Genomic DNA, 15,678 nt, shown 5'->3' with positions numbered 1-15,678 from the left:
CAGGCCTGGGAAAGGTAGAGGTACTGTGTAGTTGCTCCGTCCGTCGGAAGGCGGCTAGCCTTGTTCGGGATTAGTGCAACTCGTGGCATGGACAGGCCAACGAATGGACAACCATTCATTGCCCGCACTGGCGGGCCTGGCCGATTCGGGGGGGAAGACGCCTGGGGAGAAAAGCCGAGCTATGACGAAAGCGGGAGAGAAAGAGGGCTTCAATAGGTTTAATTGCCTTGGAGTCAACTCGCTGAAGTTGTAAGACTCTCAAAGGACTGGGCGGAGTGGAGAGAGGGTCGCGTGGTGGTTGGCTGGGCATGGCTTGGCTGGGTTTGTTCTTGGGGCCAGGTCATGGGATCGTTGGGGTTTTTTCTTTTGTGGTTGGTAATTTCGCGATTTTTCACACTTCCCGTGTGGTCATCACTGTGATGAATAAGTTCCAAGTTCCTCTTTCCCCTGGTCTGAAAGAGAAAAGAATTGTGACTGCCCGTCTAAACGTCTGACTGAGAGGAGGGGTCGGGACGATGATCCTCGGATCACTGGCATGCAGACCAGACTCGTCGTTCTCCGGATTTCAGAGGTGCATGTGATGGTCTGCCGAAGACAATCTGTTCCCAGAGCTAGGAATAATTGTTGTTGCTTGCTGGTTTGCCGACCAGCGTCTCCTCATCTCACCCATGGTAAGGTCTCGTCGTCAGACTCCCGAGCCAACAACCCCGGCGGCTTGACAGGCGGCGGGTGAACTTACTGCAAGCAGAAAGAACATCAGCAGGCAGGCGGGCAGGTGGTGGCTTAGTGGCAGGCCGCAGAAGGGACCTTCCTTCCTCAGTCTTAGTGTCTCTCCGTCGTCACATCGGTCGACCTCCGGAGGGGGAAGCATTTGGGGGGGGGGAAATTGGGGAGTTGGGGGAATGGGGGTTTCCTCGTGCAGTCACCAGTCGCGCGTTGGCTGCCCCCATTCAGGGCATGAGGGCATGAGAGCATGACTAATGAATAATTTCCATTATTCCAACAAGTTGCTTCTCACTGCTCAGCCTTTCTCCGTGATTGCGGGGTCGGTTCGCTTGATGCCTCGGGTGGCGGTGGAGACCAATCAGCATCCCCGGTTGGCCCGATTGAGCGGCCACGGGATAACCGGTTAAATGGGCGCGGGGACTTGCCGGGCTGGCTCCGATCGGTCGGCTTAGGAACAATCATCATACGTACAGACTGATGTAACTACAGTACAGAGTACAATGATCTGACTCGCCCAAATGGGAAGTGCAGCATACTTACTAGGTAGTGGAGGTACTAGGGTAGGTACTGTACCTACCTACCGTACCTACCTATCAACCTGTGACGACAATGGTAACATTTTTGGAAGAATGGACTGGGGATGCATAGCCAATTGGGGTCCATGACCACAATCGGGCTGCACAGGCCTTGTGAGGCTTGAATGTCAGCGAGTAGGATTCTCCGGGACTCTGTCGATCGGGTACCATATCCCTGACGGCAACCAATCCCGTCAAGGATGATATACGATCTTCCCCCTTCATTCAGTCTGGTCTGAGAGAGAAGCAGCAGCAGCAGCAGCAGAGCAGGGAGAGGAGGAGAAAGAGGAGGGGGGAGTGCGAGATGAGACAACCTTGTGCTGCATGGGGTGTCCGGCCAGCGCAGGGAGCCCCGGCTGATTGTGATCTCATCTCGCTCTTCTCCCCCGCGGGGAGATCCGATGCAGGGGAGGTGGGAAAAGAGACATCCGACAACAGAATACCTTCCGCGACGAGAGGACTCAAATCCGGGGCACGAAAACGAGAGATGGGAAGCCCGTCTGGCTATGTCAGCCCTGGAGGTCTTGGCTCGCCCGTCAGATGCGTCGATACCCGAGGTTTACCACGAATTGTGGTCGGCTGAGAATCAGTTGCCGTTGCTATTTGCCCCTCCTTGTCGTTGTTATTCCTCCGTTGCCTACCCTTCACCGTCCCGTCTGGCTTAACCGGGGGTTAACCCGTGTCACTTGCTGTTCTGGGGTTGGGGTTGAGTTTAGACTTGCATTCCGGGGTATTGTGGCTGGGTTAGTCGGTGGGCTGTGACTGGCGGCAGTGGCAGCATCCAAGCGACCAGGCCGTGTGCCCGAGTAAGAATGGTTGGATGGTTGGATGGTTGTGGAGGTCGGGGCTGGATGTGATAGACTAATGCGTCGGGTCGTGTAGACATGTAGACATGGAACAGAAGGATTGATTGAAGGGATGGATAGATGGATGGATGGATGAATGAAAGAATCGCGGAGGATGGGTTCGCGGTGGCCGGGTCGGCGGTATTGTCTTTTTGGGGGTTCGCGTCATGCAACCCCCGGATTCTTTGTAACGGTTTTCACTGGGGGAAGGGGGGAGGGGGTGTGTCAAACATGGATGTCTTCTGGCACCCCCATTACCCCAATTCAACTAATCGTCTCACTGTTGTAATTGTAGCAATTAGAGAGACCCTCATTTCAACACAATAATTGTTTTCAACAATTCCCCTAAAACCTCTGACTGATCCACCTACACGGAGTATGTACAGTACTTGATCACTCAGTGCTCGGGGACTGACATTGATCGACGACAATAAGCCGGGAGCAGGGCTGGGGAAAGGTCAAGTTAGGTAATGGAATGGGCCAGATGGCGGTCAAGTGACGTTCCACACACGGCTGCTGCTAACCGGCATCCTGTCCTTGTCTCTCTGCCTCTCAGTCCTTCGGTCGGTCGGTCGGTACCAGACCAGACCAGACCAGACCAGATCAGATCAGATCCCTGGGGGTGAATGATCAATCAGTATTCCATATGCAAGAATCAATCATGACGACAAAATGAGTCTTTCCCTGATGATCTTTGTGATCCATCTCGCTTCTCTTCCCCTCCTTTTCCCTCCTGTTCAAGATTCTCACCATCCCTCCTCCACCTTGTGATCTCATGGGTGATTGTATGTACATACGTACAGTAGTACCTGAATAGTGGAGGAAAACCAGACGGCATGGCCCAGCCAACATACCGAAGCAACATCGGCTGTCGCCGCCAACTGGCACCCGAGTCCGTGTATTATTACCCAGCGTGACGCCGTGACCCAACCAGCAGGTTGTCTAGGAGGGTAGGTAATTTACCCGACTCGACTCGGGACTCTTCCCTGATTTCCAACGGGAGGTGCTGCGCTTTGTTTCTTATTTACGCGGAGACATAGTACTCGTAAGTTAGTTTTACAATGGTTGATTTACTCCGCCATTGCAGAAAGAATAAAGTATACGGAGTACTCCGTACTTTGGCTCTGGTTATTTGTTCCATCATACTATTGAGATCTGAATCTTCAACTTCTCCCTCGAAGAAATTCACCAGAGTCTTTTCCCATCTCGGCACTCGGAATCTTGCTCCACACTCTCATTCTCTCCGGCCGCTCGGTCGCGTCCTTGCATCCTCAGGCCGCACTAGACCCGCTCCGGACTAACTCTTGTCGGGCCTCCGCAAATGCGGATGGCGCCTTGCCTGGTTGGGATTCCCTTGACGCTGTTCAATCCTCGGCCGGACTTCTCAGCTTCTTTTTCTTCATCTTCTTCTTCGTCTATATCATCATCATTGTCAGATGGGGCCAGTCCACCTTTAGTAGGAGGCCATTTCGAGACTAACACTAATCTTAGACCCCCCCGGCTTCTTGAATCATAATTTCTCCGTCTATCGTCAAGCTTCCCTTTCCCTAATCTACCCGAGTTGAGGGTTGCCAGACATTGTCCCCTGCGCAACCCACGCGCGCGTTGCCGGACCGGAGCCCCGACCCTGGGCGAGAAGAGAGTCGGGCTCTCCCCCACACTCCGCGTATTCCGTCTTTACGGTTAGTCTGGCGATTTGCTTGCCTGCTTGCTTGGTTGCTTGGTTGCTTGTTCTCTTCATTGGTACTATTATTCTTACTTATTTTTTTTTATTTTGCTTTTTTCTTTGACTACCTTTTTTTAATTTTCATTTTCATGATTTTTGACGGGTTTTTCTTTACTTACCATTACTCTATGCCTCTGTTGTCTCTGTTGTCTTTTTTCCTCCTTCTTCCTCTTCTTTGCCTCCTTTCTACCCCCATCCATCCACACTTCCCTCCTCATCCTCACATTCTCTCCCCCACACCTACACCCACACTAGCCTCGCCGAACTCACCCTTTCTTACCCGACCAGACTCCATCTGGATTCTTCCTTTTTTCCATCTCCTCCACTCTTTCCCCCCCTCCTCCACCTTCTCTCCCCCAGTCGCACACTTTGCTTACATCGGGGGTTTAATTTAATTTCTCGTGTGCCCGAATTCTCGCGCCTATCGCATTCGGTTTCATTTTTCCCGTTCCCCGGCCGTCTACTACCTACGGCCACTCTCTTCCTTTTTGTACTCATCCCACGCCCTCTCCACTCCAACTGGACTTCTTTTTATTTTTTCCCTCTCTTTTTCTGTTTTGACCTTCCTTTCCTATACCTTCCCTTCTGCTAGCATCTTGCTGCGTTGGTTGAGAACATCTCAATATAGCCGTTGCCAGCACTCGACTCCCACGCCTATTTCCTAACTGACCGACTACTTCCCGGCTTCAGATCTGACTGACTCCCCTTGCGTGCTACCGGCATCAGAACGCAAAGAATCTACGCCAATAAACATCCTTCAAAAGATCTGTAAGTGCACGCTTCGTCACGGACATCATCGGTGGATCCTCAAAGCTCTACCACCTCACCCCCCCCTTTCAGAAATCGGGTTGTGGTACTGACAGCGAACAACGAACAACAGCCCGTGAAAAGACCGGGAATCGCTGTTGTCCCCCCTCGCAACCCAGACCGTCTGGCGTCTGGCTCGGAATCCCGGGGAAAATCGACCGGAGAAATACGGCGGACGGGAACTGTAGCAACCTGCGGAGACACAAACCACCACTACTCCTACCTCTTCGCTCTTGGTGCCTGCAGTCCTTGGGGCTGTCGTCCCTCCCCTTCCTCCAACCATTCTTACCCACCACCGTTGTCCCCTCCGTCCTTTCCTTCCTTCCTATCTTATCAGAGAGACGGCTTGCCCGTCTCTCGTGCCCACCCTTTTCATCACAATGCGCTCTAGTATTGCCTGTGCTCGCTGCCGGCGGAGCAAGATCAAATGTGTGAACGCTGGCATCGACACAACTTGTCGCGCGTGTGAGTCTTCTGGCCGAGAATGTGTATATCCCGCCCCCGCAATCGGTATGGGCGGTGGTGCCGCGAAACGGGACCTCGCCGCCCTGGCGGAGGGCGAGGAGCGCAACGGCGATTGGGACAGTCCCAAGCGACAACGCTCGCGCAAGACGGTTGGTCTCTCCTCCTCAGCTGCTAAAGATGCGTCCAAGATTGGTGCCGATGTGCTGGATGCATCAATCCTCACCAACAAAGTTTGGGATGCCGTCTTCGACCTTTTCCAATCCCACTTCGCGACTGTGCTACCCTTCGTACATCCCGCATCTTTCATCGGCCAAGCGCGTCAGCTTTCCTCCACCTCCTCTAACCCTCCTCCTCCGAACAACGCCGATCCGACACGCGATTCCGCGCAGAGTCCTCCCGCGACCAAATCAGATCTCAACCCGCTCATTCCCCTCGGTGTTCTCGCTCTTACGGCACGCTTCCACCCTCAGCTTGTCGCATACCACTCTCCGTCGTCCCCTGGAATCCCCTCCAACCCTCTCGTTGCCTCTGAATATTATGCGACAGCGTTGCGCAGCCGGCTGGCCGGCGTTGACGGTGCTAGTCTGGCAGTGCCCGACCTGACGCGCGTACAAGCCTTGCTGATGCTGGCCTTGCATGAATGGGGAATGTGCCGTGGGAGGAGCGCTTGGCTATACGTGGGGATGGCTATTCGGCTTTCTCAAGCGATGGGTCTGCCCTTTGAGCTGGAGAATGAGATGCCATTCCGCGAGGGACCCCGATCTCCTGTTCTCAAAACGGAAGCCGATCTTTTCGGGCTCCCCAGGCGTCCTCTCGAGCAACGGGAGCAAACTTCCGACGATGTCATCGCTCAAGAGACGAAGCGCCGGACCTTTTGGGCCTGTTTCATTCTCGACCGGTGTCTGAGCAGCGGCAAGTACCGCCCGCGCATGATTCGCGTTAAGGAGCTTGCCATCCAGCTCCCCAGTGATAACGCCTTTGCTTTTGGAGAACGTGTTCGGACGTCACGCTTAAGTGAGCCCGCAGTGCGTCGCCCCACAAGTTTCGGTGCTCAGGGAGTTCAAATTCCGAGCATTCGACAAAGTTTAGGAGGCTTGGGAGACGACCGGATGCCGAGTGCTGGTCCAGGAGATGCAAAAGCGTGGTCTCCTATCTCCCGTCGGAAAGACTCGAGTGAGGATGAGATCGACCGCTGGGAGGTCGGTGCTGAGGAGTCCGTCCACAGTCGAATCATCCGGATAATTCGCATTTGGGGCAGCATTGCCAAATGGTCGTGTGCTGGGGGGAGAAGGTATGTCTGCGCTCATTCCCTTGGAACGATCTCTTCTAACTGTTAGTAGAACCGAGCAATGGCCTCCGTGGCACCCTGAATCACGCTTTTCGAAGCTTCGAGCAATGCTCAGCGAATTCCAGGATGGCTTGTCCCGCAACCTACAATACTCTCCTCGCAACACCGATACCCACATCATGTACAAAAATAACACTCTCGCCCCTTACACTGTCATGCATGTGGTCCACTTTCTGTCGGTGATTGTTCTTCATCGTGCCTACATCCCCTTCCTCCCGGTACGATGCACCGAACCTGTCGGACCGTTGGATGAGCCGCTCTTTCCGATGGAGAAGGCCGGAATTGCTGATGGGTTCTGGCGTGACAGTGCTCGGGCGTTGTTCAGCGCGGCCCGACAAATGATGGATCTGGTCGTGACTTGCCAGGACCGCGGAGTGCTGGTAGAAAACCCTCTCGTGGGATTCGCAGTGTACAATGCCGTCTTCATCGGGATCTACGCTGCTCATTTCCCACACATGGATCCAGATGGAGTCCTGGCCCCGAAGAATGTGAACGACCGGAACACGCAGGGGCAAGCGCAAGCTCGGAAAGCACTTGATGTCCTGCGTGAGATGCGACCTCGCCTCAAGATGGCGCGTGGCTGGTTCCGCACTTTGAATCGGCTGCACACTTATTTCTCTAAGGTCAAGCGTGACTTTCGGCGACAATCGCGCAAATCGGACCCGGCTGAAATGGCCGACGCTCACGCCAATGGCATTCGCCCTGTACGTGAGGGCGGATCGGGCGGCGGTCTGGAGGAGTTCAAGCTCCTGGAGAAGTTGTTCCTTGATTTCGGTATTATCGAGGACCAACTCCCGGAGAATGGCATTGATGATGACGGTCTTGCTGCAGCGAGTGAACGGGCTACTATCCTCAGCGATGCAGGCAGTAATGCGGTCCGCAGCGAGACTGGAGACACTGGAGAGCCCCCCTTAGAGGGCGCGGGGGGCAGACGTGAGTCCTGGGTCCCCATCAACAGCCCTGGTATGCCGTTGCCTGGACCCGACGGCGAACGTCGGCCTAGTCTTCCATTGCCTCCCAATCGCGCCCTGCAATCTCAATCCCCTTACTCTCTTCCGTCTTTGCAACACCATCCAGATGGACCGTTGTATAATTCGTCATCCCCCAACCTTCCTTCGCTGGGACCTCCTGGACCATACGGCGTTCCGCCATCTACATCAACCCCGGCGTCTTCGCAGTACAATGGTCCTGGGGCATCTTCCAACCGCCTGCAGCCGTTGAACTCTTGGCTCAATCGCACTCAGCCACCTCCTCCTTATTCTCAGTCACTTCCTCCGATTAACGCGGCAGCGTCGTCACATGGGTTGCCATTGTTGCCTCCTCCCGGCTCAGTCGGCCACCCTGGTGCCTCCCCGCCTGTGACCGTGGATGGACTGGAAGTTGTTAACACTAATAGCTTGTGGTCGACGAGCTTAGGTGGAGACGACGTACTTGCCTTTCTAGAGGGGTGCGAGTATGACCAACTACCGGCCACAGTTTCTCCCGAGAGTACTCCGACCGGGTGGCTCACCACGGTATGGACCGAGTTCGCCCGCTGATTTCCTTGATTGATTATAAGCCTTGTTCGTTCTTTTCCTTTGTCCTTCGATTTCGATTTTTCCTTTCCACGATGGAGCATTTTTTGGGTTGTATTATTACGCTTTATGCGCGGCTGCTGTGCTGTATGATTATGTATGCGCGCTTCGGCGGACTGACGAGACCACGCAATGCTTTGGGATTGACGCGATGTTTATTTGAGGCTCGAGACCTGTTGGGGGTACACCCATACCAAGAGGGATCTTGCAGGTCGCATTTCTTGTTTCTGTCTTCTTTCTGGTTCCTGGTTTCGGCAGCATTGGAATTTGCAATGGCGCAAATGTTGTCTGCGGCGTGACACGACACTGATGGGAATGAAATGGCTTGACAAGGGGGTTTCATGCAAGTTGATTTGACGAGCGTGGCGTCCGGTTCGGTTCGGGGGTTTATCTTATTTTGGATGGACCGGAGGCATTTCAGTTCCAGCAATCTATGACGATTACCTTGATCACTTGTGTTCTTGTTTGTTCTTACGATGCACCTAGCTTGTAGAAGGAACGAGAGACACGAGACGGACGGATGCGGCTGGCAACTAGCGTGTCGCTCGCACTGTCTCGATGGCGGGGTTGTTGGGGGCGCCACAGCGTGGGCGCAGGGGAGAGATAGAACTGGGGGCAAAGGGGACGATTCGTAATAACGCCTTCGTCAATACCCAACACAGGCATCTGCTTTCAGATCATCTAGTCTGCCAAGAGCGCTCCAGTAGAGGACATTCTAGACTATCCCATCGATCTTCTTCCTACATTGCACGGACAGCAATCCTGGTTGGTATCTATGCCAGGTACAGCACGACCAACCATCCCGCACGCATTCAAAGAAATCACGAGCCGGAGCCAGATGCACGCCTCTCTCTGCGGCTTACCTTCAGGAAATTCCATAAGTGATTACAGTGCTGATCAGGTTAACGCCTTCAGAACTAGAACTTGAGAGGTTGTAGGGAGGAATGATATCCATGAGCTCGAGACGGTAGCTTGAAGGACGGTCTGCGAGACTCTCCTATGAAGCACACAAAGCTATGGAAACAGCAGACTACTTTACTTTTAGCAAAAGGACTAGGAACTCAGACGCCTACGATAACCCAAGAGCGATGATCAGAAGTCAAAACAAGCTTCAATTCCCACTCAACCGGATCGCACCTCTAACCTGCCAACCAGAACTTTAAATCGATATGATGGACCCTCCTCCCAAGCAAAATAGATCGACCAACAAGGCGCAGACATGCATGCATAGTGGAGTCCTGGACCTCCCAAACCCGAGCTGATTGCAAACTCAATGAGTAGATAGACACCGGACAGTACACCGGAGAACTGCTTTAGTGATAGCCCCAGACCCCCCCCCCCCCCCCGATAAGCTCTCGCTAAACTGCGGGCGCCAGATTGAACCACTTCACCAGCCTTCTGGAGGATGTCCTTACATTAGTTGGATAACCGCTGTGGCAACGCATCCAGCATGACTATCAACTTCGAGTCCTTAATTATCGTATTCAACTCAGACAGGATCGCTTTCGTGGCTGTTCGGTCCGGATCGACCGCCGAGACTGTGCCTGTGATGCACCCGAGTCTTCCGAGGAATGACCTAGCCTTGCCTAGGGTATCTGGGGATGTCGTTTAGAGACATACATCTTTAATATCTACTAAGAAAATCAACTCACCAAGTGCCTTTCTCAGAGTGTAGTCTTTGTGGACAAGGCGAAAGATCTTCTCGGTCTGGATCAATTCGGGCATCGCTGCGGGGGCGATGATCTTCGTTTTGAGCTGGTCGCAATCGAGACCGATGTCTGAGGCACGAGCATGATCAGCCATCCGTTGTCACCCTTGGACATGCAAAGAGAAAGAAGGGGAAAGAAGAAGAAATAGGAACCGGGTAAACGAACCGGAAGATCGGTAAAATGATCGCAATTCTTCGAGCAAAGCAGCAGCCGACCCCGCGGTCGGTGTTGCTGTTGTAGTTGGAGTGGTCGCCACGTTCTCATCCAGACGATCCCCCATCAACGCTGCAAAGTATACCGCCATGGGAAGTCTCCAGGCGGGGTTCTCGAACAAGTCCGCAATCTCGCGGAGCGCATGCATGCCATCACGCAGTACCGCAGGCTGTATCTGCATGCGTTGTCCACCGCGTGTCTCCAACACCTGGCGGAGATGAAGGACCTCTTTCGCCCATAGCGGTCTTTGCTGGGGAACCTCAATATCCGCGAATGCGGGCTGAATGCGCCGGAGCCGGTTGCTATCGAAGAGGGACTGCGCATTGATCACCTGGCATTTGCCCTCGATTTGCAACGCACCCTGCGACAGATACTCGCCAAAGTAGAGATCCCCCTCGCGCCACTTCTTCAACCGAGCCAGACCGTTACTGTATGGCAGGGGATCGGAATCGATGAAGACATTGAGCAAGTCCACATCACGGATGAAGGTTCCACGGGGGAACTTGGTCGTGTCGATCACGTAGAGGTTGATCTTCTCCAGAGGCGAACCGTCGCTATCGCTCCAGTGGCGGTAGTAGATGTATGCTAGGGCAAAGAGCAGGGAACTGGTCCACGAAACGAAGGGATCGTTGAGGGGCTCTTTCCACCAGAGATGGTCGTTCAGGAGGGCAGCTGTGCGGCGTCGTTTGTTGCCTTCATCCAGGTTGGTGAAGATGTCTTCCTCATGAGGGAGGGTGCTTTTGGGGCGGACCCACGTGCTGCTTGTTTGGGCGCTAGTCTTGGGAGATGCCACGCGGAAGAGATAGGTTGGGGTCTCTGAGAGAGAACTGCAGGTTGCTCTAAGGTCAGCTGGAGGGTTGAAGCAGAGCGGTTTGAATTGCGTGTTCTCTGGCTCGGTTGGATTGATCTTGAAGTCTTGGAAGGACTCAATAATGGCATCAACAGTCATGTTTGCGGATGAGCGTAGGTGATTTTGATCGGTCGTTGCTGGATGACTTGATGATCCTGAGAAAGTGCACTGGCGTGGAAGTAGGAGAAGGAAGTCTATGCGACATCAGCCTGGCTTTTATAGGTTTCTTCCTCTCGATCTTCTATCTTTTATCTTGGAACATTGATTGAACTCAAAGAGCAAGGCAACAGTAGTTGATCCGTGTTATGGCAGTTGGCACAGGTGTTGCCTGCTGGGGCTATTCTTGAAAGACCATCCATTGGTATGGGTGTCTTCAGATTCTCAAAGATTAGTGAAGTGAAAGCCTGGAGGGCTCAAGGCTGGCGCACAAACACTAGAAGGCTGCGCCGCTGAATGCTAGACATGGTTCTGTGTTGGTGAACGCGCTGCGACCCAACTGTGCCACACTGTGGCTTGTTAGCACCTGCATCAAGCAGCCTGTGTCATAAATTCGATCCATAAAATAGAAGTTCTCTGAGTCTTATGAGCAAGTCAAACAGAACTTTTGACAGCAGTGAGATATAGAGAGCCTGAGTGATCTTCGTGACTATTAGCGCTCATGTTGCACTTTTGTAGGACTGTCGATTTTAGGAGAGGTAGACACCATGTGGAAGTCGTCTGAGATAGTCTCAGTGAGATGGAGGGTTGAAGCGATGTCAATACTTCAAAAGATGATAAGAGTTCATACTGCAGCCTTGAGCCTTGCAAGTAAGTAGGTGACCTTGAGAGCGTGGCGGTGCTGGGCGCTTGTAGATGCGGATTTCTGCTTCTGATTGTGCAGGTTGAACCACGCTAGAATTGTTCCTCCGGTAGATCTAGCCTGCTGAGCAGGTTCATGTGTTGGAAGACGTAGGACAAGAAGGAGCCACCGCTTCACCTGCAACCCTCAAGGTCTTGTGGTAGACCGTCCATTGCCTGATGGCCGGTTCTCTTTCAGGGGGAAGAAGTACAAGTGTTGGTGACCGAGATAGAATAAGGCATTGATCAAAGAGTCTTCAGGTTGTGATGTCTAGAGTGGTGTGCACTGCACAGTAAGCACCACCCCAACAATTATCGGACTCCTAGCACATTTTTGTTAAGATCTTGTTTCAAATGCTTTGTTCCTACTTTATACGTAGAGACACGTTGAGCTACATTGATTAAACTGGATGCGATACGGAAAAGCATAGCAATGGCTACGCTGTGCTTTGGGCGCAAGAAGATGCCAACAAGCCGGTCTCACGGCAGTAAGGATGAATAAAATAAGAATGCAATAAATCACAAAAAGAAAGTCATTTCTTATCAATGATTATGGTATCCCACCACATTAAATGTGGACATCGACAATCGCTCCTCCGCTCATGCGACAGGATCGACTTGCACTAGATCTGTCACCATAGCCCGTTAGCGATGTGATACATGGTAGAGGACACGAGGTAACGGCGGGATGTATCCCATCGATCAACACTCAGAGAACTAGTATCCTTCTTCCTCGCCTTGCTGGTAGACGTGTCGCGATCTCGTCGGATCTTTGCGCATCTGTTGACCGGACCCCGTAAATCCCACTGTCCGAGTCAGTCATTGAACCGCACTCCACATGGTCAGAAGTGAGAGAAGAGCATACCTCGAGCATTCAATCCGTCTCCTGTCCGGAACATACTATCCTTCTTACGTCCGAGTTTCCCTTTGCTGGCAAAATCCTTCCATTTCATCTTGCCCGCCTCCAGCTCCTTGTTGGCCTTCACCTTGCGGGCGGCCTTGGTAGGCCGTGCGGATCCCTCGCTCACCTTGGTCGGCTCTTGACGCGCCTGGTTGGCCAACGCAGGGTTGATGTCCGCTGCCGCAGAGATCACGCTCGAGTGGGATGGCTGGGGCGCCGGGGATTGGGAAGAAGAATTGCCTGAGCCTGCATCAGCCTTGCGTTTACGCGAGTCATTGCTGGAAATTGGCCGGATGTCCTTGGAGGTCAAAGATTCCACCGTCCCGTACGACTTGAACGAAACGAGGTAGACGGGGTTGCTCGAGGAGCCGGTGATGGAGGTGATGCGCGCGGGATAGAACGAGTTGTCGCCCGATACCCAGCGCGCAAGAACGTTTTCGTTGACGGAAAAGGACGACTGGTAAGATGGGGCCGGTTCATCGGGCTGCTCAGCGGTCGGTTTGCGATAGTTGCTCGGTGTGCCATAACTGTCCTTCGCTCCTCTATCCTTCGCCGCGGCTGGTTGGGGTGCTGCTGGTGGCGCTGGCGGTTTCAGTTCGGCGATGGATGTTTCGGTAAGGTTTATAAGTTCTTCCAGCTCAGTTTTGAGACTTTGCAATTCTGTGTTGTCTGGGTCTACCTGCAAACTCGATTGGACGGTTTCAAGCTGATGATGGTCAGATAAAGTGGAGTCTGGGAAAAATGCGGCGGACGTACCTGAAGCTTGAACTCCTTGACCTCAGCCTCCAGGGCTGCGATTTCCGACATATTTCTGACGGGGATGAGGTGGGTCTGAGGAAAGAGGGTATGGAAAAGAGAACAAATATGAGGAGAGGCGGTCTATTGATGGTCAAACCAAGACAGGCTGGGCTGAATCGCGAAGTTGCAGATAAGAAGTCGCGTTGGGATAAGATAGCGTGGCGGAGCCCCACTGTGGCTGGTTGATCACGTGGTTAGTAACTACACCGCCACATGACTGACCGGACGGTCGGCTCAGCTGAGTCCGACAGGAAACGTGGACTCGTTTCATGCTCCTTATCGCTGACAGACTGCACACGTCAATGAATGCAGAAACACGAGGTCATGTCATGACGGTCAACACCATCCTGGCTAGTTCCATCCGATGGACTATGGAACACTGCACCTGATACCCAAGCTTCATCAGGGGCCATTGCGACCATGCACAAACGCCAGACTCTATCAGGGCAACCAACCCACTATGGGTCGAGGCTTAGTTGGCGTCGCGTCCGTTCCACAGGTGGTCGATCCTCACGTCATTCATTTTCGGGACCATTGCAATCCAATGGGGAGGGTAATTGGCTCCTGCAGGGTCAAGATGGATCCGCCAATAACTCCAATCATTCAAGACCATCTTCTACAGCGAAAGTGATAGTGCAGGATGGGTCTAGTCGCTGGAAGATGGCGTTTTTGCTATACTTAGTGTTAACGCCAGCCCGCTCTTCCTCGCTCGTGCCTGGGGGTTTATCGATCAACCCATGGCTGGTGGACTTAGGAGAACCTGTTTCGGCGTCTGGAATTTCGAGCCGGAATCGCGGATCTTTGGCCTCCCATCCCCACGGTTTACCCCGGTTGCCCGGGTGGCACTGGGCCGAGATGAGCAGTTCCGGCGAAATGAGATTGAGTTTCCCAGCTGCCTCATCTTGGCCTCTTTTTGATCTACTTACGATCGCTGCTTGCTATCCCCGGCGTTTCTCAAAATGGTAGCACCGCAACAGAGCCCCATTAAATCATCTCCATAGAAGAACGTGGGTCCCGAGGCACCCGAGTGGTACGAGAGCCCCGATAATCGGAAGGCGCAGATACATCCATGCATTCCACTATTGTACAGTATAAGTACGGTCCGTAGCAGCTTTCAACACGAGGAAGACTGGGAAGACTCTTGTGGCGCGAGATGAGTCACTCCTGTTGAACCAAATAAATTGTCTACTTAGTAGGGCGTAGTTTGCAGTGACTAGGATGTGGTTGAGTGCAACGGTGCAACGGTAGTAAGCACGGAGAAAGCCGCGTGTATCCCCGATAGGCAGTTCTTCATATCAGTGCCGAGTGAGTGAAACCAATCAATCCGCGTGGAACAGAATGGGCGAAGAGAGAAAAAAGACTCAAAGGATCGTCAGCCTCGATTTATAAGCAGGCGAGACCTTCTCAAGGGTTTTTGGGCACTTTACCTTTATTGGCCGAAGTGCCTCCCCCGCTCTGCTGAGCACCAATGAACACGTTCAAACAGCCTCACCGCCTTCTGCCGCCTTAGGCAGCGACTCGCCCCCCCCCCCTCTCAGTCTCCGTCCCTCCACCCTCTCCATTCCATTCCATCATCTTTCTTCTTTCATCCTCACTTGCAGACTCTCGACTTCACTACTTCACCACTTCACCTTCAATTCCCGAACTACGCCGTTCTCGTCTTAGGTCCTTGACTCCTCCAGCGATCCAGGCAGCGAATCATTCCCCCATGATCCTGCAACCGTCTTTGCCTTAGTGTCCTTTCGCCTGCCTTGCCCACACCCCCTCCCTCTCTACGCTTCTCCTTCCATCTTCCATCCTTTCATTGTCAGTCAGTCCACCGGCTTGCATCATCATTCTCTTTCCTTATTCCACCCTTTCTCCGAGCCCCTCTTCTCCTCCTGACCTATCCCAACCCCGGTGGTACCTTCAGTCATTCGTCAGCCTTTGTTGCGGCTTGTGCACTCGCTTGCTAGTTGCTTCGATACGGCTCCTTGTCGAGAACGTCCCTGATTTTCTCTTACCTCTCTGCATCCCAGCAAGGCTCTTCCGCTGAGGACTTTTGAAGCACTTCAATCACCTTGATCATCAATACCTCTCGAACATCTCCTCGCAGAGTCCAGCTCTCAGTGACATCGGTCTCGTTACCATAAACGCACCTCCCATTCCTCTTCCGGGTGCTATCATCCAGGAGCCCACCGATCACCCCATTCAGCCTCTGGGGTCAACATCGATACAACGAACGGGCGGGAAGCCCGGCCCTGATAGCTCAACGAAAAGTCGAATCGATCCCTGACAAGACACTTGATCCTATCAGCTCCGTAT

The 15,678-nt window shown here is 53.2% G+C and overlaps 6 protein-coding genes across 6 annotated transcripts; 2 read left to right on the top strand and 4 right to left on the bottom strand.

Annotated features, from left to right (window-relative positions):
* Nucleotides 1-1,753: 1,753 nt before the first annotated feature.
* BO86DRAFT_390680 (uncharacterized protein) lies at nucleotides 1,754-2,250 on the bottom strand. Its single transcript, XM_025672451.1, has 2 exons — nucleotides 1,854-2,250; nucleotides 1,754-1,801 (listed from the first exon to the last, which is right to left on the bottom strand). Exon 1 carries the CDS (start codon nucleotides 2,185-2,187, stop codon nucleotides 2,014-2,016), a length of 174 nt encoding a protein of 57 aa, XP_025525802.1. The 5' UTR covers nucleotides 2,188-2,250; the 3' UTR covers nucleotides 1,754-1,801; nucleotides 1,854-2,013.
* Nucleotides 2,251-3,698: 1,448 nt separating this feature from the next.
* On the bottom strand, nucleotides 3,699-4,189 carry BO86DRAFT_380902 (uncharacterized protein; the record flags this gene model as incomplete). The annotated part of the gene is made up of 3 exons (XM_025670742.1): nucleotides 3,699-3,881; nucleotides 3,992-4,112; nucleotides 4,143-4,189. 3 exons carry the CDS (start codon nucleotides 4,187-4,189, stop codon nucleotides 3,699-3,701), a joined length of 351 nt encoding a protein of 116 aa, XP_025525801.1.
* Nucleotides 4,190-4,607: 418 nt separating this feature from the next.
* BO86DRAFT_143679 (putative C6 transcription factor) lies at nucleotides 4,608-8,082 on the top strand. The gene is made up of 3 exons (XM_025666224.1): nucleotides 4,608-4,640; nucleotides 4,753-6,435; nucleotides 6,485-8,082. The coding sequence occupies exons 2-3, from the start codon at nucleotides 5,060-5,062 to the stop codon at nucleotides 8,028-8,030; spliced, it is 2,922 nt and encodes a 973-aa protein (XP_025525800.1). The 5' UTR covers nucleotides 4,608-4,640; nucleotides 4,753-5,059; the 3' UTR covers nucleotides 8,031-8,082.
* Nucleotides 8,083-9,674: 1,592 nt separating this feature from the next.
* On the bottom strand, nucleotides 9,675-10,937 carry BO86DRAFT_317328 (uncharacterized protein; the record flags this gene model as incomplete). Its single annotated transcript, XM_025668164.1, has 2 exons — nucleotides 9,675-9,844; nucleotides 9,941-10,937. The coding sequence occupies 2 exons, from the start codon at nucleotides 10,935-10,937 to the stop codon at nucleotides 9,675-9,677; spliced, it is 1,167 nt and encodes a 388-aa protein (XP_025525799.1).
* A 1,149-nt stretch (nucleotides 10,938-12,086) lies between these two features.
* On the bottom strand, nucleotides 12,087-13,498 carry BO86DRAFT_390677 (uncharacterized protein). Its single transcript, XM_025672450.1, has 3 exons — nucleotides 13,333-13,498; nucleotides 12,541-13,282; nucleotides 12,087-12,481 (listed from the first exon to the last, which is right to left on the bottom strand). Exons 1-3 carry the CDS (start codon nucleotides 13,381-13,383, stop codon nucleotides 12,393-12,395), a joined length of 882 nt encoding a protein of 293 aa, XP_025525798.1. The 5' UTR covers nucleotides 13,384-13,498; the 3' UTR covers nucleotides 12,087-12,392.
* A 165-nt stretch (nucleotides 13,499-13,663) lies between these two features.
* BO86DRAFT_390676 (uncharacterized protein) lies at nucleotides 13,664-14,483 on the top strand. Its single transcript, XM_025672449.1, has one exon. The coding sequence runs from the start codon at nucleotides 13,795-13,797 to the stop codon at nucleotides 14,338-14,340; it is 546 nt and encodes a 181-aa protein (XP_025525797.1). The 5' UTR covers nucleotides 13,664-13,794; the 3' UTR covers nucleotides 14,341-14,483.
* Nucleotides 14,484-15,678: the final 1,195 nt, after the last annotated feature.

The sequence above is a fragment of the Aspergillus japonicus genome (genome assembly GCF_003184785.1).
Source record: "Aspergillus japonicus CBS 114.51 unplaced genomic scaffold BO86scaffold_40, whole genome shotgun sequence".
NCBI classification, from domain to species: Eukaryota; Fungi; Ascomycota; class Eurotiomycetes; order Eurotiales; family Aspergillaceae; genus Aspergillus; species Aspergillus japonicus.
The sequence above is the reverse complement of the archived record's forward strand: the minus strand, read 5'-3'. Positions and strand labels throughout refer to the sequence as shown.